At 40.3% G+C, this 23900-nt stretch overlaps 1 protein-coding gene across 1 annotated transcript in view; it reads left to right on the top strand.

The window, feature by feature from the left end:
* DIAPH1 (diaphanous related formin 1) overlaps nucleotides 1-23900 on the top strand; it is a 103613-nt gene that overhangs the window by 26946 nt on the left and 52767 nt on the right. The window contains exons 2-18 of the mRNA XM_034960649.3: nucleotides 3934-3960; nucleotides 4987-5142; nucleotides 7959-8060; nucleotides 8573-8703; nucleotides 8896-8982; nucleotides 9816-9879; nucleotides 11304-11443; nucleotides 12992-13100; nucleotides 13563-13673; nucleotides 13845-13963; nucleotides 14597-14713; nucleotides 15316-15431; nucleotides 15893-15957; nucleotides 17042-17221; nucleotides 17980-18675; nucleotides 19812-19926; nucleotides 20416-20424. Of these exons, the coding sequence (XP_034816540.3) occupies nucleotides 3934-3960; nucleotides 4987-5142; nucleotides 7959-8060; nucleotides 8573-8703; nucleotides 8896-8982; nucleotides 9816-9879; nucleotides 11304-11443; nucleotides 12992-13100; nucleotides 13563-13673; nucleotides 13845-13963; nucleotides 14597-14713; nucleotides 15316-15431; nucleotides 15893-15957; nucleotides 17042-17221; nucleotides 17980-18675; nucleotides 19812-19926; nucleotides 20416-20424 (2344 nt within the window). The remainder of the gene's footprint in view (nucleotides 1-3933; nucleotides 3961-4986; nucleotides 5143-7958; nucleotides 8061-8572; nucleotides 8704-8895; nucleotides 8983-9815; nucleotides 9880-11303; nucleotides 11444-12991; nucleotides 13101-13562; nucleotides 13674-13844; nucleotides 13964-14596; nucleotides 14714-15315; nucleotides 15432-15892; nucleotides 15958-17041; nucleotides 17222-17979; nucleotides 18676-19811; nucleotides 19927-20415; nucleotides 20425-23900) is intronic.

Raw genomic sequence — 23900 nt, 5'->3', positions numbered from 1 at the left:
TCCTTCCCCAAATTGAACACTAAAACATGGGTAATTTTTTTAAAATTTTCTTTCTTTCTTTCTTTCTTTTGATACAGAGTCTCGCTCTGTCACCCAGACTGGAGTGCAGTGGTGCGATCTCAGCTCACTGCAACCTCCGCCTCCCGGGTTCAAGTGATTGTCCTGCCTCGGCCTCCTGAGTAGCTAGGATTACAGGCAGGCGCCACCACACCCGTCTAATTTTTGTATTTTTAGTAGTGATGGGGTTTCACCACGTTGGTCAGGCTGGTCTCAAACTCCTGATCTCGTGATCCACCCGACTCGGCCTCCCAAAGTGCTGGGATTACAGGCGTGAGGCACTGTGCCTGGCAGATAATTTTTTTTTAAGATAAAATCTGTTTCTGATGATGCCCTAGGAAAGCAAGGGAAACTGGCATCTTCCTTCATATATATATACATATATATATGTATATATATATACACACACATATATATATATGTATATATCCCCGTCTCCCTTCCTTCCTTTTCCATCTAAAGGCGAGAGTTAGTGGATATTGAATAGGAAAAAGGCACAAGAATTTGGGGAATGCAAAGATTTGGCGGCTTTGGAGTCTGGATGCCTGAGTTCTGTATCCAACTCATCCCCTAATCATATGACCTCAGTGATTTACTTCACCTGGCTGGGCTTCAGTCTCTTCATTGATATAACGAAGAGGTGTAATAGACTTGGAGAGTTTCTCCAGGGATTGATATTTTAGGGAAGCAAGCCTAGATTATAGTATTTGTTCATAGGAGATATAATGACTTAAGTTACAGGCTCTGCCATCAAGTAACTTAGTCTGGAAATGGGTAGAGGAAACAGACAATCAAAAGACAATTGTAATCCATTTTTAGTGCTGTGAGACAGGCAAGTGCCTATTACTATGGAAACACAAGGAAAGGTACATATCCATTTAGAGGAGGGATCATTCTGTAGGGCCTGTTGGAGTTGTGAAAGCACAATCTAGGCTGAGGAGGCAGCAGCCTAGGGCAAGTCTGGGGCATTGAGGCAGCGTCATCTGTTTGGAGACGAAGATGGAGTCTGAGGTGGAGAGTTTGCTGAGAAGATGAGACTGGGGGGAAAAGCCAGGAGAGTCATATGCCATGCACAGGAATTTTGATTTTAACATAGGGCAGCGGAGAGTTATTGAAGGCTTTTCAATGGAGAAATAACATGGACAGCTTGGCATTTTAGAAAGATTTCCTCTTGGATATAGTATGGGGAATGGATGTGGTATGGGGCAGATGGGACTGAAGGCAGGGAGATCAGTTAGGAGCCTGTTGGAGTAAATCAAACAGGAGACAATAATGGTGTGAACTTAGGTAGTGCTAGTAGACATGGATGGAAGAGAGACGAATCAAGAGTCTGTAGGCAGAAAGAACAGGTTGCTGGTTACCCCCCACACTTTTTTTTTTTTTAAACTTAAGCTTCAGCTGTGAACAATTCAGCTGCCATTAATTCTTTAGACGCAGGTTCTGTTATCTACATTACATCTATCCTAGAGTTGTTTGCTTGTTGCTTGGTTCTGAGGGAACTCTTTGAGTTTGGGGGACAAGATTTTGGAAGCAATGACTCTGGGAGCAAATAAGTTTAACCTTGGCTACGGTAACCCAAATTGTATGCACTCATCCCTTTTGTGCTTGTTTCACCTTCTATATGCCAAGGGACTTAGGGTGGTGACAAAAGGAACTATGTTGTTGGTTGTCTTGGGTGGTGCTTTCTGCTTCATCATCCTTCTGCTTTGCTTCTATTACATAATCAGAACACATGAAGTAACTAAATTCCGTGGACCCTTTCTCATGGCAAGATTCTCATGGTTTGGGTGAGTGATTAGCCCTCAGCCAGTGGAAGCTTGACCTATTCTGGACAATGGAGGTCAAAGTTTGTTTGCTTGTTTGTTTTGTTTTATTTTATTTCAAAAGCACCAGGTTGGTGAAAAATGGACAAAGTATACATTCACAGTTTACACTGGATTGAACTGAATTGTGTTATATGGGGAACGTGAACATAATAATGTAGATTTTTCTTGTCCATGAAAGAGGAAAAATAGCTTTGTGGCAGAAACGGAACCAGTTTTTCATTAGTTGGGGAAGGTTATTCAAGAAGCATTTACCAACTGGGTATGGTGGTATGCACCTGCAATCCCAGCTACTCAGGAGGTGGAGGCGGGCAGATCACTTGAGCCCAGGGGTTCGAGACCAGCCTGGGCAACACAGGGAGACCCCGTCTCTTTAAAAAAAAAAAAGATTTACTATACTCGTCTAAGGACATTAATGAAAAAGAAATATTGTTTAAAATTAGGCAGGATGAAGAAAAATTCAAACTTTCCCAGACTTGCTCATTCAGACTTTTTTTGGGGGGCAGGAGGGGTAAAGTATAACATGTATACAGAAGAGAATGTAAAACATACAGAATAATTATAAACTGGACAGTCATATGATCCATGTCAAGATACAGAATATCATAAACACCCCAGAAGCTGCTTTGTCCCCTTCCCCAGTCACGACCCCACCCCACCCACCCCAAGTGACCACTGTTTTGACATTTATGGTGATTATTTCCTTTATATAATAATTTTACATACCAAATAATACAGTGTTACATGTTTTTGAACTGAATGTAAATGAAATAATAATTCAGTATTATGTTTATGAATAGCTGTAAGTTCATTCACTTTCTTTGTGAAATTGCTTTCCTTGTACCAATATAGCAGTTTATTTGTCCACGCTACTCTTTTAGTTCACATCTTTCATTAACTCATACACAATTATTTGTCTTCTGGTTTGTTGAAGCAATAAATCAGACAACTTTTGTCACAATAATATCTGTCAGAGTGGCCAGCCGGCCATAAACACTGTAACACTACATCCATCTGAAGGGCACTCCCAACGAAGGTGGCTACTTTTGCCATTCTCATTGGCCTTATGGGATTTCAGGACAGCCAGCTTCACCTTCTTTCTCATGCTTATTCTTCTTGGGAGTAGTGTAAAACTTCTTTTTCTTAGCCCCACCACAAAGTCTCAAGATGAAGAGTGGACTCCTTTTGAATGCTGTAGTCAGACAAAGCACATCCACCTTCTAGTTGCTTGCCAGCAAAGATCAGTCTTTATTGGTCAGGAGGAATTCCTTTCTTATCCTGGATGTTGGCCTTTATATTTTCTGTTTTATCCAAGGATTCAACCTCAAGAGTGATGGCCTCCCCCATAAGGATTTTTATGAAAATTTGTGTTTTGGTGGTGGTTCCAATATATCCAGATGGCGGATCAGAAAACCCATTCTACTCTTGATGGCCATTTGCATTGTTTTCTGTTTTACATGTCATAGTGTTACTATGAACACTCCTGGTATACACATTCCACTACGTATATGCAAAATTCAGCAGGGTAGATAACATAGAAATTGATGTGTTGCGTTGTAGTACGTGTGCATATTTTAACTTTACTGGACAATGCCTTACTGTTTTCCAAAGTGGCTATAGCATTCTATAGTACCACCAAGAGTTCCTGTTGGTCTGTGACTAGACGGACATGAAAGTTTTTTCCAGTCTTGGGAGTGTGAATTGATATCTCACTGTGGTTTTAATTTGCATTGCCTCATTTACTATGAAGTTGAGCATATCTTATAAGTGTATCGGTCATCAGATTCGGATTCTGTTCAGTTCTGCATCATCTTCTTTTTTTTTTTTTTTCCTTTTTAAGAGTCATATGTTAGTGACCTTCAAACTCTTCCTGCCCCTTACTTGAGGGAATGTGCTAAGGAATACTTTGACAGAAATCATTAGCTTGCGGAAAGTAGCTTGGATCCTTTCAACTTCTCTCCCTCTTTTCCCCAACCCGTCTGGTGTTTGGGAGGTTTCCTTGTACTTCACTGATTTCTCTTCTTTCTTCTCCCTCCTTCTTCCTGTTTCCTAGACTCTGAAGCGGCTCATGGCAGATGAGGTAAGGACATTTTGTTTAGCATGTGCATGTTCTAGCTCATTGCCTACACTATCATATTTACCAGTTTTCATAACTTTGACTTTCTGTAACTTATAATGGTGATATGGCTTCTACACAGTATCTCAAGGCTTTTTTCCTAACTCTTTGCTGTGTTTGGCCCATTGCATGCATTTCCGTGGACCTTCATTATCTTCCGAAGTTAGGCATGCTCTTTAAACTCAAAGCTGACTTGCAGTCTGAATGCCACTCATATCACTTGAAGCCCTATAATACTTACAGATAATTACTGTTATTTTCAAACAAGGAGAGCTGATAAGCTGTTGCTTATTGGTGACTCTTGTTGATTTGAGCATCAGTATTTGAGATTTGAGGAATGGCTTGTTAGCATTTGTTTGGCAGAGAGATGGCATATATACCCCTGAGGTACATTGTATTCTTTGCTGACGAGATGTCATGCAAAGGGGATTTTGAAGAATATATATTGAACTTTTGCTGCCTACATTACACAAGTGCTTCGGAGTGTACAAATTAAAAAGAAAGGAATGAATCCTGACTTTAAGGACAAATTTATCCTATTTGGCTTGTATCTATTAAAATCTGTAGTAATACCTCTTGAAGGGAGACATCCTCTGGGGTCCTAGCAACATTTATTGTTGGGTAGCTAGAAGGAAACAAAGGGCATTTTATTGATAGAACTCTGTCATGAGAGGCTTTCAGTTCTGTACTACTACAAGGCTTAGAAATGGCAGGGGAGATCAAGAACAATGTTTCTTCTATTTTAAAGAGGTTTGAAATCTTAATACTTTGGTCCTCTTATCTTTGAACATAGATGAGAGTACAGAGTCAGTATGCTAAGTTAGATAGGAGGAAGACTGATTTCTTCTTTTCATGTCAGAAGAGTCTTGAACTGCTCGTGAACCAGAGGAACCATGCCTGTGTAAGAGGTTAAAGGGGTAAAGAATTTGATGTGTGGTTTGTTATGTAAGTGAAAATGGATCACTGCTAATGCTTTTTTCTGTTTCTCAGCTGGAGAGATTTACCAGCATGAGAATTAAGAAGGAGAAGGAAAAGCCCAATTCTGCTCATAGAAATTCTTCTGCATCATATGGGGATGATCCCACAGCACAGTCATTGCAAGATGTTTCAGATGAACAAGTGCTGGTTCTCTTTGAACAGATGCTGGTAAGTTTCCCATTCCCAAAATGTTGCTTCTTCCTGTGCATTTATGGACATGGTGGGCTCTTTTTGGTGCATAGTTCCCAACTAGCCCTTTATTACAAAGAATTCCAGGCTTAACATGGAACTTTTTAATATTAACCCTTTAATCCCATAATTAGGGACTAAATATACAAATACCAGTTCATAAAATTGGAATCTGTGCTTGGAAACATCCGATCACTGTCTTGTTCATGGTCTTCTGCCCAGCAACACTTTAGCCACAAAGACGTAGTGGACCATCTAACCCTGTGTACCAGAGTTGGTAATATGGAGACCACCTTTGGGTTAAGCCAGAGCAGATAAAGTGTGGAAGTATTCACAACAAACTCTGTATAAAGGAGAAACTGAGGATGGAATATCATTTGCTCAAGGTCCTGTATAGTGGTGAATCTGGAAAGAAAATACATAGAATTGCTAGAAGACCTTTAAAGATTGTGTCTGAAGTCAGCTAAGTAACAAAGTATATGTGCATGTGACTTACTTTGTTGTCCTCGGTGAGGAACACCGAATAAGGAGGATATTCAGTGAGTGTCCATTAGTGGTAAGTCTTGGAAAGTTTTGATGAGTACAAGATTTCCTAAGACCTGTATATTGCATAGATATGTGATCTCAGATTCAAATAGAGACTAGTGGCAGGCCTAGCTTAATTAAAAGCTTAGGTTTAAAATCCTTAGCACAGGGCCTGGTACATAGTAAGCACTCAACTGGTACTACTGTTGTTATTTTTCACTGAATCTTTCAGTTTGTCTCTTAATATTCCAAGTGCATTAAGAGTCTTAAGAGTATGGTCTGTCAAGATAATCTCTTGGCCTTGGATTGCAAGTTTAAATGTCTCTTGGGCCAGGCAGGTAGTATAAATAAGGTAAGCAGGCTAGATAGAAGATGGCAAAAGAAGTGGGGAATGTGGCAAATTGAAGAGAGGCTTTTGGCATTTTTGTTAGAAAAGCCAGCCACAACTCAGTTCTAGTAGGTGGTTGCATTCCAGTTGGGAATACTTGCCTAGTAGTGCCAGATATTTCTATTTTTCAAAAGAAGTCAGCAATCCGTAATTTTAAAAAAATAATAAATCTTGAATAACATAAAATATCCTAGTCACTATTTGAATTTCCCCAATTAGGTCATTTTTTAAAAACCAGTTTGTTCAAATCACAATTCCAAATATAGTCCACTGTACTGGTATTCTCAATTTTCATTTAAACTATAGGTTTCCCTTCCTCTTTTTTTTGAGACGGAGTATTGCTCTGTCGCAAGCAGAGCAAGACTTGCAACCTCCGTCTTCTGGGTTCGAGCAGTTCTCCTGCCTCAACCTCCTGAGTAGCTGGGATTACAGGTGGACACCACCATGCCCGGCTAATTTTTGTAGCTTGAGTAGAGATAGGGTTTCATCATGTTGGCCAGGCTAGTCTCGAACCCCTGACCTTGTGATCCACCCACCTCAGCCTCCCAAAGTGCTGGGATTACGGGCATGAGCCACTGCACCTCTTTTTCTTTTATCCTTACTATTGATACTAAAAAAAAAATTGTTGAAAAAACCGTTTGTTTGACCTGTAGAGTTTCCCACAACATAAAATTCGATGGATGAATCCTTTGGTGCTGTTTTACTAGAGATCTGTATCTTTATGTAAGGTCCCCCAGATTTAAAATGTTGAGCTAGCCAAGTGAAACATTTTATCTTTGGGTTTGACTTAGCTTGAGGGCCACCATTTTGTAACTTCTGTGTTCAGTTTATCTGCAAGAGGAAAAATGCATCTGGCTGGCAGTGGTGGCTCACATCTGTAATCCCAGCACTTTGGGAGGCCGAGGTGGGTGGATCACAAGGTCAGCAGTTCAAGACCAGCCTGGCCAACATGGTGAAACCCCGTCTCTACTAAAAATACAAAAATTAGCTGAGTGTGGTGGCGGGCGCCTGTAATCCCAGCTACTGCCAGGAGGCTGAGGCAGGAGAATCACTTGAATCTGGGAGGTGGAGGTTGCAGTGAGCCAAGATTGTGCCATTGCACTCCAGCCTGGGTGACAGAGTGAGACTCCGTCTCAAAAAAAAAAAACCCACCAGGAATTAAGTCACAGAAACTTCAGATTAATTTTGCTGCTTGCAGAAGAAACAGAATACATCCCCCCATCCATATTTTTCTCAATTCAAATAACATTCTGGAATTATTAGGGCTAAATTTGTGCCCACCAAGGTACTAGGCTTGGACACATAGTTGTTATATATGTAGAAAGATCAAGCAGAGCCTTTCCCCAAATATACATCAGATTATGTCTGTCAGGGGGCCTCTGCTTTATCATAGAGTTTCCAGTTCTTTCTTTGTGGGAAAGGAGTTTGTACAGGGACTGAGTTAACCAGGAGTAATGGGTTTGTAGGCCCTAGAGTTGGTGCAGAGTTTGTTGCTGTTGATTTTGCTTGTGTTTAGATTATGCCATTCATCCAGTGCTTCAGTCTGAAGAGATTTTTAAGGTCCATCCTTGATGCAGAAAGCATTGTGTGTGGTTTTCTTTCAATAATACAAAATAAATCTTTCATTTATATTGAGTCCATTTTTCTTAGAGAAAAAAAGTGTGTATATGTCTATAGAGATTTATACTAAAATGTTAACTATACTTATCTTTGAGGAATTTTCATCAGCTGTAATAGCTTAAATTTCTAGGGATCAAAAAGATTTATTTACTTAAGCATTTTACATGCTCAACTCTTCACTAAGCATACTAATATTAAACACTAAAAATTTGTAAAGAATTTGAGGCAATTTTGTTTTTTCTCTTTTTTCTCCCTCTCCTAGCTGGATATGAACCTGAATGAGGAGAAACAGCAACCTTTGAGGGAGAAGGACATCATCATCAAGAGGGAGATGGTGTCCCAATACTTGTACACCTCCAAGGCTGTGAGTCCTGGGACAGGTACCCATGACATGGGAGACTGTGCCCTTGTCTTGGACCTGTTTTTTTTTTTTTTGCCAATTTTATGTAACATTTTATGTCTGCATCAATTCTGTTTCATTCCATTATATAAGCCTGTTCACTTTTTACTGTCTTATTTAGTTACCGTTCTTACATACATTTTGCCTGGTTAAATTTTCATGAAGTATGTAAATATAGGGAATGGGATAGGCAGTTCTAAGTCTCATTTATGTTGGTGGTATGTGAGATGGGTATCTGCCCTGATAAACGTGGCCTGACATGGTGGCTTACTCCTGTAATCTGAGCACTTTGGGAGGCTGAGGCAGAAGGATCACTTGAGCCCAGGAGTTTGAAATCAGCCTGGGCAACGTAGTAAGACCTTGTCTCTGCTAAAAATAAAAAATAAAAATAAAGTATAAACTCTATTGACTAATACTAGTCCTTAATTTATGACTGGGTCCACCATTACTAATCTCTGTCTATGCCTTCTGTCTAGGGCATGAGCCAGAAGGAGAGCTCTAAGTCTGCCATGATGTATATTCAGGAGTTGAGGTCAGGCTTGCGGGATATGCCTCTGCTCAGCTGCCTGGAGTCCCTTCGTGTGTCTCTCAACAACAACCCTGTCAGGTGAGGATTCTGAGGAGGTAACAGGAGTAGGAGCCAAATGTTGGACTTCACTGGTGGTGATTGAAGATCAAAGGAGCCAGGGAAGCATGAGAATAGTCTGAATTGGGAGTAGAAAGTTGTCAGGATAAACTTTGTTTGGCAAATAAGTATTTATTGGTTTGATATTGCATTGCCTCTCTCTGTTCCTTACAGTTGGGTGCAAACATTTGGTGCTGAAGGCTTGGCCTCCTTATTGGACATTCTTAAACGACTTCATGATGAGAAAGAAGAGACTGCTGGGTGAGGACTTCCAAGTCTTTGCAACTTCAAGTTGGAGAGTCACAGGGGACTTGGCTATTTGCTCTGAAGGAGAAAGTAGCAGTTAAATGTAAAGTTGTGGGCTAGGGGAATGTACTGTTAGCCAAGAAGGGGTTTATCATAGTGGTGGCTAGAGGATGAATGATGATTATAGATATAGGAAAGGGAGGAGGAACTTAAATTTCATGTTGGATAAGTTCAATACATACCACAGAATATTATTAGTCTCCCAGCACTGGTTCTTTTTCAATCTGGAAATAAAATCTGATTTAGTGCTGCTGTGTAATCTGGTCTGGGTAATATCCATTTGGAAGTCTTATAATATACTTGGGACTAGTATTGTGACAGTCTTCAAGGTTGGAATAATTTTAGGTATACCTTGGACTCTCTTAGGCTACCTTGAAGCCAGCCTGAAGCAGAGTACTTCCTGGAATCTTTCTGAAACAAAATAATAACATGGCCAAGACCTACATATATCTTCTCAGACTTGAAACCTCTAGTAGCAAGGCAAGCAGCAATAGATGGGATGTTATCCTGATAGAATTTAGCATTTAGGAGCCTAGGGAGAGTTAAAAAGAAGGTTTTAATATAATACTAAATTCTTGGATTACAAGAGGATCAGCCAGATTTGTTGATGGTGAAGATCCCTCTTCAGTTATCTATTTTCTTCAGTGTTTCTGGGCAAGGTGCTATTTCCTAAAATTTACTCATCTGCTAGATGGGGCTGTTGTTCCTAAGAACCTTGTTTGCAAGATTAAAAATGGGAAAGGGGTAGAGAATAAAGGGACCTCACTGATTATGTCTTCTATATACAGGAGTTACGATAGCCGGAACAAGCATGAGATCATTCGCTGCTTGAAAGCTTTTATGAACAACAAGGTGAGATTTTTCCCATTCTCATTCCAAACCCCATCTGGACGCCTGTTCTTTCTCTTCTATTGGCAAACCAAAAGAGGAACTAGGAATATGAGGTTCAGGACTTCTAGCTTTCTCTTTTAGTATCATAACTGTTTTTCATTGCCACATATACATGCTTCTGTGGATATTTTTTTCTCAGTTCTAACTTCTGTTTCAGAGGACAGGCTCAATTTTGTTTCTCTCTCTTTTTTTTTTTTTTTTTTTTTTTTGAGATGGAGTCTCGCTCTGTTGCCCAGGCTGGAGTGCTGTGGCTCGATCTCGGCTCACTGCAAGCTCCACATCCTGGGTTCATGCCATTCTCCTGCCTCAGCCTCCCAAGTAGCTGGGACTACAGGCACCCGCCACCACGCCCGGGTATTTTTTTTAATTTTTATTTTTAGTAGAGACTGGGTTTTACCGTGTTAGCCAGGATGGTCTCGATCTCCTGACCTTGTGATCCACCCGCCTTGGCCTCCCAAAGTGCTGGGATTACAGGCATGAGCCACAGCGCCCGGCCTGTTTCTTTACTTTCTTTTGCAAATTCTTGAATTTCCTGACCTGTAGTTATTGTTTCTGCAATATTTGCTTTATTTCCTGTTTCTTTTTTCTTCTAGACTGTTGCTCCATTTTTATCTTCTTTTTGTCTGTTTAGTAATTCAACCTAGTGAGCCCACAGTCCTGTGCCTCTGAGGACAAATCTCTCTTCCTCATTGTTTAATTTTGTTATAATTAACTTATTCCATTGGATTGCGGGGAGAGAATTAACAAGAAACATATAAATCAAAGACTTTTAGTCTTGGAAGACATCTAATTCTGTTGTGCCTCCTAGAAAATTATTTTGGTATGTTCATCTCTAATTATATTGGGAAAAGTATTCTACCCCTGTATTAATTTGCTAGTGTACCACAAAATTAGATGTCTTAACAGAAATTTATTATCTCACAATTCTAGAGGCTAGAATTTCAAAATCCAAGGTACCAGCACGGTTGGTTCTTTCTGAAGCTGTATATGGTAATATGTTCCATATCCCTCCTAGTTTCTGGTAGCTTGCTGGCAATCCTTGGCACTCCTTATCTTGTAGGTGCATCATCCTGATCTCTGCCTATGTGATCACATGGTGTTCTCCCTCTGTATGTATCCATATCCAAATTTCCTCTTTTTATAAGGACACTGGTCATATTGGATTAAGGACCCTTTCTACCCCAGCAGGACTTCATTGTAGCTTGACTAATTATATTTGCAATGAGTATATTTCCAGATGAGGTTACATTTTGAGGTACTGGGGGTTGGGACTTCAATACTGGAATTTAAGAGGACACCATTCAACGCATAACAACCCGTAAACTTGTCCCCCAGTTAGATGCTTTCGTCTTTCAGCCTCCTTTCTTTGTTCTTGGTCCTACCAGTTTGGAATCAAGACCATGTTGGAGACAGAAGAAGGAATCCTACTGCTGGTCAGAGCCATGGATCCTGCTGTTCCCAACATGATGATTGATGCAGCTAAGCTGCTTTCTGCTCTTTGTATTCTACCGCAGCCAGAGGACATGTATGTGACTGGAATAATTTTTCTTCTCCATTTTCAATTTTATCATTTTCTCTTAGTTCAGAGGACAATTGAGTTGGTTGGGTGTCCTCTCGGTCATAAATACTAGGTAAGATTGTGTTTCTTCCCAGAAGTGAACACTAAGCATCTTAACATTTAAGAACAATTCCTAAGTGATGGGTGCTATCCTGAATGTTCCACTGGTCATCAGAGGTATAGCAAAATGTCTCCTATATCTCCATTAATATCTGTATTGTCTAGGATGAGGGTTTCTTTTTACTATTCTTTTTTTTTTTTAATTCAGAAGTGGCACAATGTTATTTTTAAAATTCAAACAATATAGAAGTATATAAAGTAAAATTTAACTGCCTCATCCCTTTGCCAAATCCTATTCTGCAAAGAGAATGACTGTTAATGGCATGGTATAGTCTCATAGAACGTTTCCTAAGCATAGACAAACATATTGCGTTCCCTTGATTCTAGACATCTGCCACCGCAAAAGATAGTATCTTAAGAGCTGAGGAATGACACTTACGCCTATAAAACCAACTGCATATATAGGATAGATTTTTATTATTGAAGAGGGATTTGGTTTAACCAAAGCTAAATCATTCTTTTCAACCTGTTTCTTTTTAATAGTAGATCTTGGACATTTCTTCTCTGTCGGTACTTACAGATCTACCTTATTATCTTTAGTAGCTATTTAGTATTCCATATACATGTATGTATGGCCTATAATTTATTTAACAATTCCCCTGTTGCTGGACTTACAGATTTTTTTTTTCCTTTTTTTTTTTTTTGAGACGGAGGCTCGCTCTGTTCCCCAGGCTGGAGTGCAGTGGCGCGATCTCGGCCCACTGCAAACTCCTCCTCCCGGGTTCAAGCGATTCTCCTGCCTCAGCCTCCCGAGTAGCTGGGACTACAGGAGTCCGCCACCACGCCTGGCTAATTTTTGTATTTTTAGTAGAGATGGGGTTTCTCCCTATTGGCCAGGCTGGTCTCGAACTCCTGACCTTGTGATCCGCCCGCCTCGGCCTCCCAAAGTGCTAGGATTACAAGCGTGAGCCACTGCGCCCAGCCAACTTACAGATATTTTTTAAAGCAGATTTCACTATCTGTTCTAGGTGATCATTTTTACAAATGATACTGCAGTGAACATCCTTGTGCATATCTTCTTTCACATTTATGCCCATATGTTGGATACATTTCTAGAAGTAGACTATATGTTACATGCATGAGAAATTGATTAGTACTGTTAAATGCCCCTCCAAAAGTTGTATCAATTTATACTTCATTGAATAGGGGACTTGATTTGGTATTTATGGACAGGAGCCTAGGGATGGATTGTAGGGAATGCATTTCCCTAAAGAGATGGTCCTTAGCTTTCAGCAGTTTCTGGAAACTGAGTGGTGAGAATAATAATGTGAGAAATCTGGAACACTGATAATGTCATGTTTCCTAATTGGTCTGTGCCCCTGTGTAATTTACTCATTATACGTGTCCGTGTCACAGTACCTGGAAAGTTCTCTCCGTTTCCTTTCTCTTGGGCAGGAATGAAAGGGTTTTGGAGGCAATGACAGAAAGAGCTGAGATGGATGAAGTGGAACGTTTCCAGCCACTGCTGGATGGATTAAAAAGTGGAACCACTATTGCACTGAAGGCATGTATATCCCCTGAAACTGGGCCCAAGAATAGAATTCAAGATGGGCAGACTTAAATTCATTTGACCTTTTAATAAAATACATGGAGTGCCTCCCAACTATATATTTTACATTTCAGAATCTGTTATGAAGGGAAAATGATTAACCTTCTTTCTAAGAAGGTAAAGAATGAACTGTTTTCCTCATTATGAGATGGAAAAAGGCATGATATCTATTTACAATCTAGGAAAACCAAGACCTACAATAACATATACTCTCAAATCCTTGAAACCATTTAGAGTTTAGGCTCTCCGGATCTGTACTCAAACCAGGTCTCATTGCTATAGTAGAAAAGTCATCTTTAGAGTTTTTGTATTGTATCTTTCAGGTTGTATTGGGGACCTAAGAATGCATGTAAAGAAAATGGATTCTTGATCTCCAGGAGTTAGCATTGACAAAGCTGCTGAATTTTCTTATTTTAGGTTGGATGCCTACAGCTGATCAATGCTCTCATCACACCAGCGGAGGAACTTGACTTCCGAGTTCACATCAGAAGTGAACTGATGCGTTTGGGGCTACATCAGGTGTTGCAGGTAAGATATTACACTTCATTAGAACGGCTAGACTGGTTCCTTCTTGCTCTACAGCCCCAATAATCCCTGGGATAATTCTGGTTTTCAATTAAAAACCAGGTTGAAAAGCTTAGGTTTCTAACCACAGAGGATACTTTTGGGTTCCCTGACTTCTACTTTTGTTGTTGACAGGACCTTCGAGAGATTGAAAATGAAGATATGAGAGTGCAACTAAATGTGTTTGATGAACAAGGGGAAGAGGATTCCTATGACCTGAAGGGACGGCTGGATGACATTCGCATGGAGATGGAATATCCTTTTGCTGACTAGGTTCAAGGCAGATGAGACATTCATTGTATTTAGTTCCCTGATCCCTGTGTGGAATGGTTTGGGAGATGATGACTCAGAACAGAGCATCAGGCTTATGTGTCTTCTCATTAAATAAGGCAGGTGTATTTTTATTGCGCTGGCTTTACTTACCTTATCATAGATCAGGGAAGTCAGTAAAGGTGATCTGAGGGTTGTTGAGCATGGAAGCCATCAAAATCAGTGTAAACTTCCTAGAATGTGATAGCTTAGCTTACTAAGATGTAGAACTGGCTTTTAGAGATGTTTGGACTGACAGAGGGAGTAATTTAGTTACCTGTTAATATTTTCAGTAAGTGACTTTGAGGCAGTTACCTCTTAGTTTCTGTCTACTGCCTGATCTTCAAGCCAAGTACTTACTAGGAATCCTCTGTGTGTATAGTACCACCCAACTCACTGGTCCCTTAAAGGACGTTTTAGAAAGCTTAAAGTTTCTGGTGATGTTTACAGGAAGAACAGTCAGTAGAATGGAAGTGGTGTCTTGCTACTTTTCCCTAGCTTTTTCAAGAGTTAAATAAGCCACCTGTCAAACATAATTTCTGCATATTTGCTTTCCTTAGCCTATTTCCCTTTTCCACTGACTTTAATGAAGTCTTTCAGATTCTCTTAAACACAGTGAAGGATTCAAAGGCAGAGCCACACTTCCTTTCCATCCTGCAGCACTTACTCTTGGTCCGAAATGACTATGAGGCCAGGTAAGATGCTGTGCTTATGAGAAGTTTTGAATTTGAGCCTAAGTGGAGAGAGTGAATTCCTTAAATTCAAAGATTGTTCTGTAAAGGGAAAATGTAAAGACAAAGACCCAAGATTAGGGTTCATTAGTCACAGATATAAAGGAAGTTGTCTTATTTCTTTAATCCAACTCAAAGGCATCCCTATGGAAGAGGTCAGAGTGTATAAGGTGCAATGCCGTTCTGTTTTTGGAGGGGAGTAGGTAAATAGGATGAAGATGTTAGCAAACAGAAGTGGCAATTTAAAATTCTTTCTAGTTTCCTGGAAGTATAGATTTAGCAATAGCACTATCCATCACAGGAAGGATCAAACGCAAATTTTTAGATGGGAAAGTATTGGCACTAGGAGCAGATGGCAAGAAGTTTTGATTATTTGAAGTAGATAGGGTAGGGTAGCTGATGTGGAAAAAGGAGTTTTCTTAGCATGGCAGCGATACTTGTGTTAACTTTACAAAAGTTTTTCCAGGTCTCTCAGTTGTCAGAGCAATTAAGTTTTCTTGGTCCTGAATACTTCTGAAAATTATATTTTGATTTTCCTTTGATGACCCTGTTTTATTCTCTTGTAGACCTCAGTACTATAAGTTGATTGAAGAATGTATTTCCCAGATAGTTCTGCACAAGAACGGGGCTGATCCTGACTTCAAGTGCCGGCACCTCCAGATTGAGATTGAGGGATTAATTGGTAAGCATACTCTTCTATCTGGCTCCTCCAAGTATTGCTTCTTCCTTTCATTTTGCATCTTGTTTCAGTGAAAATGTCAGAGAAGATACCTTTCCAGTCCCCAGATAGTTCTATTTTTGTCCTTCCTTAGGTCATAACCAGCATCTTTGCTAGGAATCTATAGGTCTTTAGTTTATTTTTAGATAAAACACACACCAGCACCTTTTGCAGGAACTCCTGGTGGTCTCAGAGAGTCAAAAATATCACTCATAGGCATTCTTCTTGCCACCCAGCATGGTGGCCTTACCGCACACTCAGATTACATGTTGAACTTAACTGAAAGTTCCATTTCTTTGTCTAGTGCAGAACATTAAGAAAGATAATAAAAATGATCAAAAAGACTGTTCTTTGGAAGGGTGTAGTGTGAAAGAAATAGAACAAGAGAATTAGGAGCTTTACTTACTGACTCTTCTTCTTTTCAGATCAAATGATTGATAAGACAAAGGTGGAGAAATCTGAAGCCAAAGCTGCAGAGCTGGAAAAGAAGGTGCATATGAGAGACCAAAAACATGTGTTTGAGTATATCTTTCTTTGAGAATTATTATTTTCCTGATCTATGAGACAGTTTTCTTCTGTGGTATTTTGGAAGCGTTTAGCACCCAATAGTGTAGTTCCCAGGGGAAACCTTTCCAGTATAGGGTAGTCATTGGAGAAAGTGATATGGATGTCTTCATAGGGAGCTCTAGTGGTGGGCTTTGAGTTCTTGGGCTACTGGGCAGGAAAAGAAAGACAGATGATACTCATGTAATAGTAATGGCACTCTCAGGTTTGCTTGGCATTTTAGGCCTCTTACCCCTAGAACAATAGGAACTGGGGTCCTTAGAGCAATAGAACTAGAGGATGTCTGAGTTCTCTTTTTCTCTTCAGTTTTTAAGAACGCTTATTGTGGTTAATAGGTTTTTGATCCTAGAGAATATTGGGATTGTACTACCATGGTTGTCCTCGTTAAATACCTTTAAAATCTTATTTTTTTTTTAACTATAAAAATAGAGAATCTGTGGAAATGAACTGATTCCCCTCTCCTTTAACCTTGTTTTATTTTCATTTTTATTTTTATTTGTTTCTTTTTTGAGACGGAGTCTCACTCTGTCATCCAGGCTGGAGTGCAGTGGCGCGATCTCGGCTCACTGCAACCTCTGTCTCCTGGGTTCAAGCAGTTCTCCTGCCTCAGCCTCCCAAGTAGCTGGGATTACAGGTGCCCACCACCATGCCCGGCTAATTTTTGTATTTTTGGTAGAGGCGAGGTTTCACCATGTTGGACAGGTTGGTCTCGAACTTCTGACCTCAGGTGATCCACCTGCCTCGGCCTCCCGAAGTGCTGGGATTACAGGCGTGAGCCACTGCGCCCAGCCAAACCTTGATTTTAAGGTCAGAATCATGGTGCTTTTTTCCCCGAGCATGGCCTGGATTTATGAGCTCTGTAAATCAAGTACTGGCCCAGAACAGGAGGCAGTGGGGGGATTCCAGCACCCCCAGGCAAAAGAGGAGGTAGGGAGAATTATGGGTAATAATACTTGTGCTTCTTACTGAGATGGAGAGCTTGCTGGGAGCCTGATTCGTTTTTTCTCTAGTTGGACTTAGAGTTAACAGCCCGACATGAGCTACAGGTGGAAATGAAAAAGATGGAAAGTGACTTTGAGCAGAAGCTTCAAGATCTTCAGGGAGAAAAAGATGCACTGCATTCTGAAAAGCAGCAAATTGCCACAGAGAAACAGGACCTGGAAGCAGAGGTGTCCCAGCTCACAGGAGAGGTAATGCCTGAGCAGGGAAGGCAGAATGACCTGTAACCTCAGGATGCACATGGCTTGGAACAGGAGTCAGTCATCTCGCTCCTAGGGAGGGTTCAGCTACTAATAGGTAATCTAGTTACATGGTGCATATTTTAAAAATAATATACTGGTTTTTGGTTTGTGTTGGGGGTAAGTAATACATAAGACAGAAAATCTGGAAAATACAGAAAAACATTAAGAATAAAGTAAGTTTCATTACCACCCAGAAATAAAAGTAATAGGTCTCCTAATAAATTAGGAATAAAAACTAAACTGTTAAAAATTGACTAATTTCCTGTTATTTTAGTCACCTCTGCACAGATTTATCCTTACACACTCTCTCTGCCGTAGTAAATACTTAAATGATCTTTGATATCTGATAACTTGATTACTTATGTGGTTATATAATCATCTGTGTAGCACATATATTAGTTATATAACTAGAACATTTGATTTACTTGACCTTTACATTTTCTAATCAAGGGAGAGTTTAACATAAAGGTTGAAATTGTCTTCTTAATACAAAGCATGCTGAACTAAGAACATGAAGACCTGAATTCTAGTTTTGGCTCTGCTGCTAAGCAGTGTGACTTTAGGTGATCATGTCATCTCTCTGACGCCTCTCAGTTCCTCCATTTGTAACATGAGAAGTTTGGATTAAGTCGTTTATTAGGTTCCTTCCAGTCCCAGTAGTCCCTGAAGTGGGGTGAGAGGTACTCACATTGATGTTATTTCTTTAGGTTGCCAAGCTGACAAAGGAACTGGAAGATGCCAAGAAAGAAATGGCTTCCCTCTCTGCGGCAGCTATTACTGTACCTCCTTCTGTTCCTAGTCGTGCTCCTGTTCCCCCTGCCCCTCCTTTACCTGGTGACTCTGGCACTATTATTCCACCACCACCTGCTCCTGGGGATAGTACCACTCCTCCTCCTCCTCCTCCTCCTCCTCCTCCTCCACCTCCACCTCCTCCACCTCCTTTGCCAGGGGGTGTTTGCATCTCCTCACCCCCTTCTTTACCTGGAGGTACTGCTATCTCTCCACCCCCTCCTTTGCCTGAGGGTGTTGGCATCCCTTCACCCTCTTCTTTGCCTGGAGGTACTGCCATCCCCCCACCTCCTCCTTTGCCTGGGAGTGCTAGAATCCCCCCCCCACCACCTCCTTTGCCTGGGAGTGCTGGAATCCCCCCCCCACCTCCTCCCTTGCCTGGAGAAGCAGGAATGCCACCTCCTCCTCCGCCTCTTCCTGGTGGTCCTGGAATCCCTCCACCTCCTCCATTTCCCGGAGGCCCTGGCATTCCTCCACCTCCACCCGGAATGGGTATGCCTCCACCTCCCCCATTTGGATTTGGAGTTCCTGCAGCCCCAGTTCTGCCGTTTGGATTAACCCCCAAAAAGCTTTATAAGCCAGAGGTGCAGCTCCGGAGGCCAAACTGGTCCAAGGTAAGAGTTTCTGTCTATTTCTTCACCAGTCAATCTTAAGAAACAGTTTCAGTTTTCTACTTTGTATTTTGTGCGTGGATGGGCTGCGCCTTAAGGCTTTCATCTTTCTATCTTTAAGCTTCACTCATGCTTATGTTTATTCAGGAGATATTAGGCATCTTCTTTATTCCATACATCACCACGGAGAGTTCTGTGAACCCTGTATTCTGAATTTAATCTTAACTTAATGTTTTTTGCCTTTTCTCTGAGGCTGTGAATACCATGGTAACACACAGTTTGATAATAGTCATTCACCAGTCTGCAAACTACTGATAATTGTGCTGATCCCAAAGTCATGGATTTATGAATCCACTCTCCTATCCCAATTCCGCAGGATGTGAGTTACACGGGCCATTTTTTTTTTTTTTTTTTGAGTTGGAGTCTTGCTCTGTTGCCCAGGCTGGAGTGCAGTGGCATAATCTCTGCTCACTGCAACCTCAGCCTCCTGAGTAGCTAGGATTACAGGCGTGTGCCACCATGCCTGGCTAATTTTTGTATTTTTAGTAGAGATGGGGTTTCACCATGTTGGTCTGGCTGCTCTCAAACTCCTGACCTTGTGATCCGCCCACCTTGGCCTCCGAGAGTGCTGGGATTACAGGCGTGAGCCACCACACCTGGCCTACATAGGCCATATTTGCATGCACAGTATTGTTCCCATGATGTGTTTGAGATGCCTGTGATTCTGAGTGAGTTAGCCTTTTTCTTCTAGAAACCAAGTTAATATAAAGGACCTTAGGGATTTGCTCATAAAATGAGCAAATTTGGCACAGTTAGCCAAACTGGTGGGAGAAATTTAATGATGAGCAAGACTTCTCTGAAATAAAGCCTTAATGGTTATGAAGCTAGAGGATTTGGAGTTAGGAGGAGGATACGTAGTATATATGAATCTAGTTCTTGAATAATCACTAATTAACAGATGAACTGGAAGTATTCTCTCCTAATCCCACTGCAGCTATTCTGTGCCTCAAGTTAGTCTTATTCTAGTAAGACATTGCTGATAATCAGCCAGCCTCCTATTTTACAGCCTCATCCGTTTTCTAGGACGGAAAGTACAGGGCTCAGTTTACTAATTCTTAACACCCTGCCTTTATCCACAGCTTGTGGCTGAGGACCTCTCCCAGGACTGCTTCTGGACAAAGGTGAAGGAGGACCGCTTTGAGAACAATGAACTTTTCGCCAAACTTACCCTTACCTTCTCTGCCCAGACCAAGAGTGAGTACCTTCCTCTTTGATGCAAAGGTCCAGTGTAGGGCTTAGAATATTTTTTCATTAGGTTTCCTATTCCCTTCCCTTCCCTGGGTGAAGATAGAAAGGGTATGTTGGATGGAAGACTGATGGATTTTCCCATTCAAAAGAAAGAAAAGATGTTTTTGTATTAAATATTATGGAGTTACTTGGTTTGGGAAAGAGAACTGTTGTATGTGGGTATTTTGTATCAGTATAACTTGTTAGGGATATGAGATTAAAGTGACAGAGCTTGATTTGGGCCCATTTTGATACTTTTGAACAGATTCTGGCACTGCCTTAAGGTGCAGTTTCCAGTTCTAAGTACATAATTAATAAGGGTTGGAAAGAGTCTTTAACAGTTTGGGTGACTGAGTGACTGTCTACAGTAACAAGAACCATATGTGATTCCTTTTCTTCCTTCCATTTCTTTCCAATATTGGATGCCTTCTCCCTCCTGGCACTTTGCTCCTGAAGCTTCCAAAGGTAAGAATACAAAAGAGCCTTTTAGTTTGGTCTCTTGAATATTAGAGAAAAAGATGAAATAGATATAAAGGAATTTCTCATTAGAAAACTGAGACCAGAGATTGAGGGTTGACTTGTCTTTGCTAGGTGTTTTTTGTTTTTGTTTCGTCCCCTGGAGTTCAAAATGACCAATAGCTTTGGCATTAACTAATAGGGAGGAAAGTTTGCTTCCCGTTAAACTACCACATACTTAATCTCTTTAGAAGGTGAGGGACAACGTAAGCAATAATACTATTACCTTACATTTGTGCTGTTTTACAATTTTCATAGTGCCTTAACATATATGACCCTATTTGATATGCAAAGAAGCCTTATGAGACAGGCAGGATGTGTATCATCTCCATTCTGTAGCATACATAGACTCTGAACAGTTAGGTAGCTTTCCCAAGGTTATGTGATCAGAACCAGGAGTCTTGACTTCTGGTCCATTTTTTCTATATAAATTCTTGATTTTCTTTTTTAGCCTTCATATGCTTCCTTTTATTTTACAAGAGCTGATCTACTTTGCCCTCTTCTTTCTTCACTTCCTAATTCTTGTGGTTTTGTGCTACCTTGTGATAGGGTACTTATAGTTACTTCCCCTGAGATAGTATTTGAAAGATTGTGTCATGTATAATGACAATTATAGCCCAATAATTTCATATTTTCATCTTCTTCCAGCATTTTTGTTTGTTTAGAGGCTTACTATGACCCTAGTGATGAAAATTAAGTGCAACTTTGGAGCATTTATTTTCCCCACCTCCCCCTAGTCAATTAGTATTTTTAAAGGCAATTCCTTTTTTTTTCCTAAAGTGATCTGATGGAAACAGGCTGCACTTTGTTCTAATAAGGAGTCTAACAGATTGTGAGGTGCCTTGGTGGCCCCTAGTTACATATGTGTGTGTGTGTATCTAGGAGTATAAGACCATAATGCTCAGATCTGTCTTGTTGCCCTGTCATTCAGGTCAAAATGGCCTTTTCCTCTAAGAAAATTGTCACCTTCCATGTCAAAGTCCAGCCTAAGGGATTAATTCCACTCTCTTAATTAAAATACTGGGATGGTAACCACATATACTGTATTAGTCTATCAATAAAGACTAGTTGACAAAGTCAAAATTAAATTATTTTCTAATTTGTAAGTTCACAGAATCCCTATGTTGGCCTCTGGCATAAGTTTCTTTCTTGAGTCTGGGCTCTGCACTTTTAGTGCCATTGCAAATGAATACTGACTGGGCCCCTTTTCTCCCCCCACCCCCATCCCCATCTTTTTATTTGGTGCATTTGTATTCCTATTAATTCTAGTTGGGTTTTATACAGTTTAGTGGTCTTCCTTGGCATTATATTCTCATTATGAATTGGGATATGGTAGTATTTTTTAAAATACCAAAGTGGCCCCCTTAGTCACAAAAGGCCAATAAAAAGAAAACTTTAGTAAAAGATCTTTGTGCTTCTTATTTAGAGTTTAGGTTTTTGTCAGATAAGGAATTTCAAGCTCTCAAAAATTGCAAGCACTCAGAAGACCCAGATCTCCTCAGTATGACAGCAAGTATACTTTACTTCAGTGCTTTAAACATCTCTAGTATTTATATTTCAGAAAAAGATCTTCATCCTTAACTACTTTTATTTTTTTTATTTTTATTTTTATTTTTGAGACAGAGTGTTGCTCTGTCGCCCAGGCTGGAGTGCACTGGCGCGATCGTGATCACTGCAGCCTTCGCCTCCCGGGTTCAAGGGATTCTCCTGCCTCAGCCTCCTGAGTAGCTGGGATTACAGGCACCCACCATCATGTCCAGCTAATTTTTGTATTTTTGTAGAGATGGAGTTTCACCATGTTGGGCAGGCTGGTCTTGAACTCCTGACCTCAGGTGATCTGCCCACCTTGGCCTCCCAAAGTGCTGGGATTACAGGCATGAGCCACTGTGCCCGGCCATCCTTACTACTTTTTAAAAGTAATTCTTGAATACTGAATTGAATATTGAACCAGTTCAGTTTGAATACTGAAGCCAGTGTCAGTTACCAAGTCTCTCATTCATAGTCTTGATATTGATGATATAATTAAATGATAGATAACTACTCATTATCAACCTTGTAAATATTTCATCTTCCAGATGAAGTAATGACATAGATTAAATAACTTTTTCCAAACTGTATAAAAAGTGTCAGAATTCAGACTCCAAACAGTGACTCCAAAGTCCTTGCTCTAGCCTTCTACTTCTTAGAAGTGTGTATGTACTTGCCCTAAGAGCCTCTGAAAGCTTAGATCCAGACAAAAGCTGCAAGAAAGGGGATATGCTGCCTTCAGGAACGAAGCACTTCATTCATTCAGACGCAAATGTCCTTGAATTGGCAGTGACTGAGTAGAAAAAAGGGAACAATAATAGATTTAAAAAAGTAAGTGAGATACTAGATATTTAGGGTTATAAAAGAGAAGGCATATTCTGAGTGTATTCAACGCTAGCAAAACTAATCCAGTTGAAGAAATAAGACATGTTTATCTAGTAGAAGCACTGCTTAGGTGATTTCAGTCCAGGTGGTTGCCAGTATTGATGAAGAAGTTATTTGGACACTGGGTTTTCATCATATTGCATTATTTCCTCTCTTGCTTGCTAAACACAACTCTGCTATTTGTTAAGCATGCCTGTATCCCCCTTATGTTTTATTGATACCTAAAACCTTCGGTATACCTACTGGCCCCTCCAAGAATGGGCATTGAAGAAAGCACCTGCCTCACTCTGCACATCTGCCTCCTGTAGTGAAAAGTCTCCTGTTACACATATTCTGAAGCAGAATATGTGTGCCTTTTTACAAGAGAAGAGCTGAGAGACAGGAACTGGTCCTAGAATATTATACTCCAGATTCTTTTACACATTATTTCTCTTTTAAGGATTAGTGTCTTGTTTCTGAAGGCTTTGTTTCCCATAAATGAGGTATTTACTTACTCAGTTAACTTATTCCCTGCCAGAGAATATTTTGAATTTACTTTTGATAGGCAGTGCCATAAAACTTCTGGTCCTTTTTCACATTCTCACTTTCCTTATAGTGATCAGCAAGGAGTCTTTTATCATGGACTCTTTGTTGACTCTTTTTGAATTTCTTGGGAACAGGTCCAATAGTTAAATTTCTTTTTTTTTTTTTTTTTTTGTTTCATTTTCTCCAAGGGAGCATTTTCATTGCTGTAGTAGCCTTAGGCAGCTCATTATTTGTATGTACAAGATAAACTAGTTTTTCATTTTCCATTTCTTCTCTTCGCTGTCTTTTGTTGATTATGTGATCATTACACTACCACCTCTTGAACCATAGCATGGTGAGTGATAACTCATGTCTTAAATAAATAGTACAGTGACTTTTATTTTTAGGTTTATTCCTTCCTTCCAGAAACAATATGGAACATTAGACTTGTTAAAGTAAGAGGTGTGTTAAGTGAACTGTGAGCATCAGAACAGTTCTCCAAATATTTA

This window comes from Pan paniscus, chromosome 4 (assembly GCF_029289425.2).
Source record: "Pan paniscus chromosome 4, NHGRI_mPanPan1-v2.0_pri, whole genome shotgun sequence".
Taxonomy (NCBI): domain Eukaryota; kingdom Metazoa; phylum Chordata; class Mammalia; order Primates; family Hominidae; genus Pan; species Pan paniscus.
Note: the sequence above shows the minus strand (reverse complement) of the source record. Positions and strands in the feature narration are given on the sequence as shown.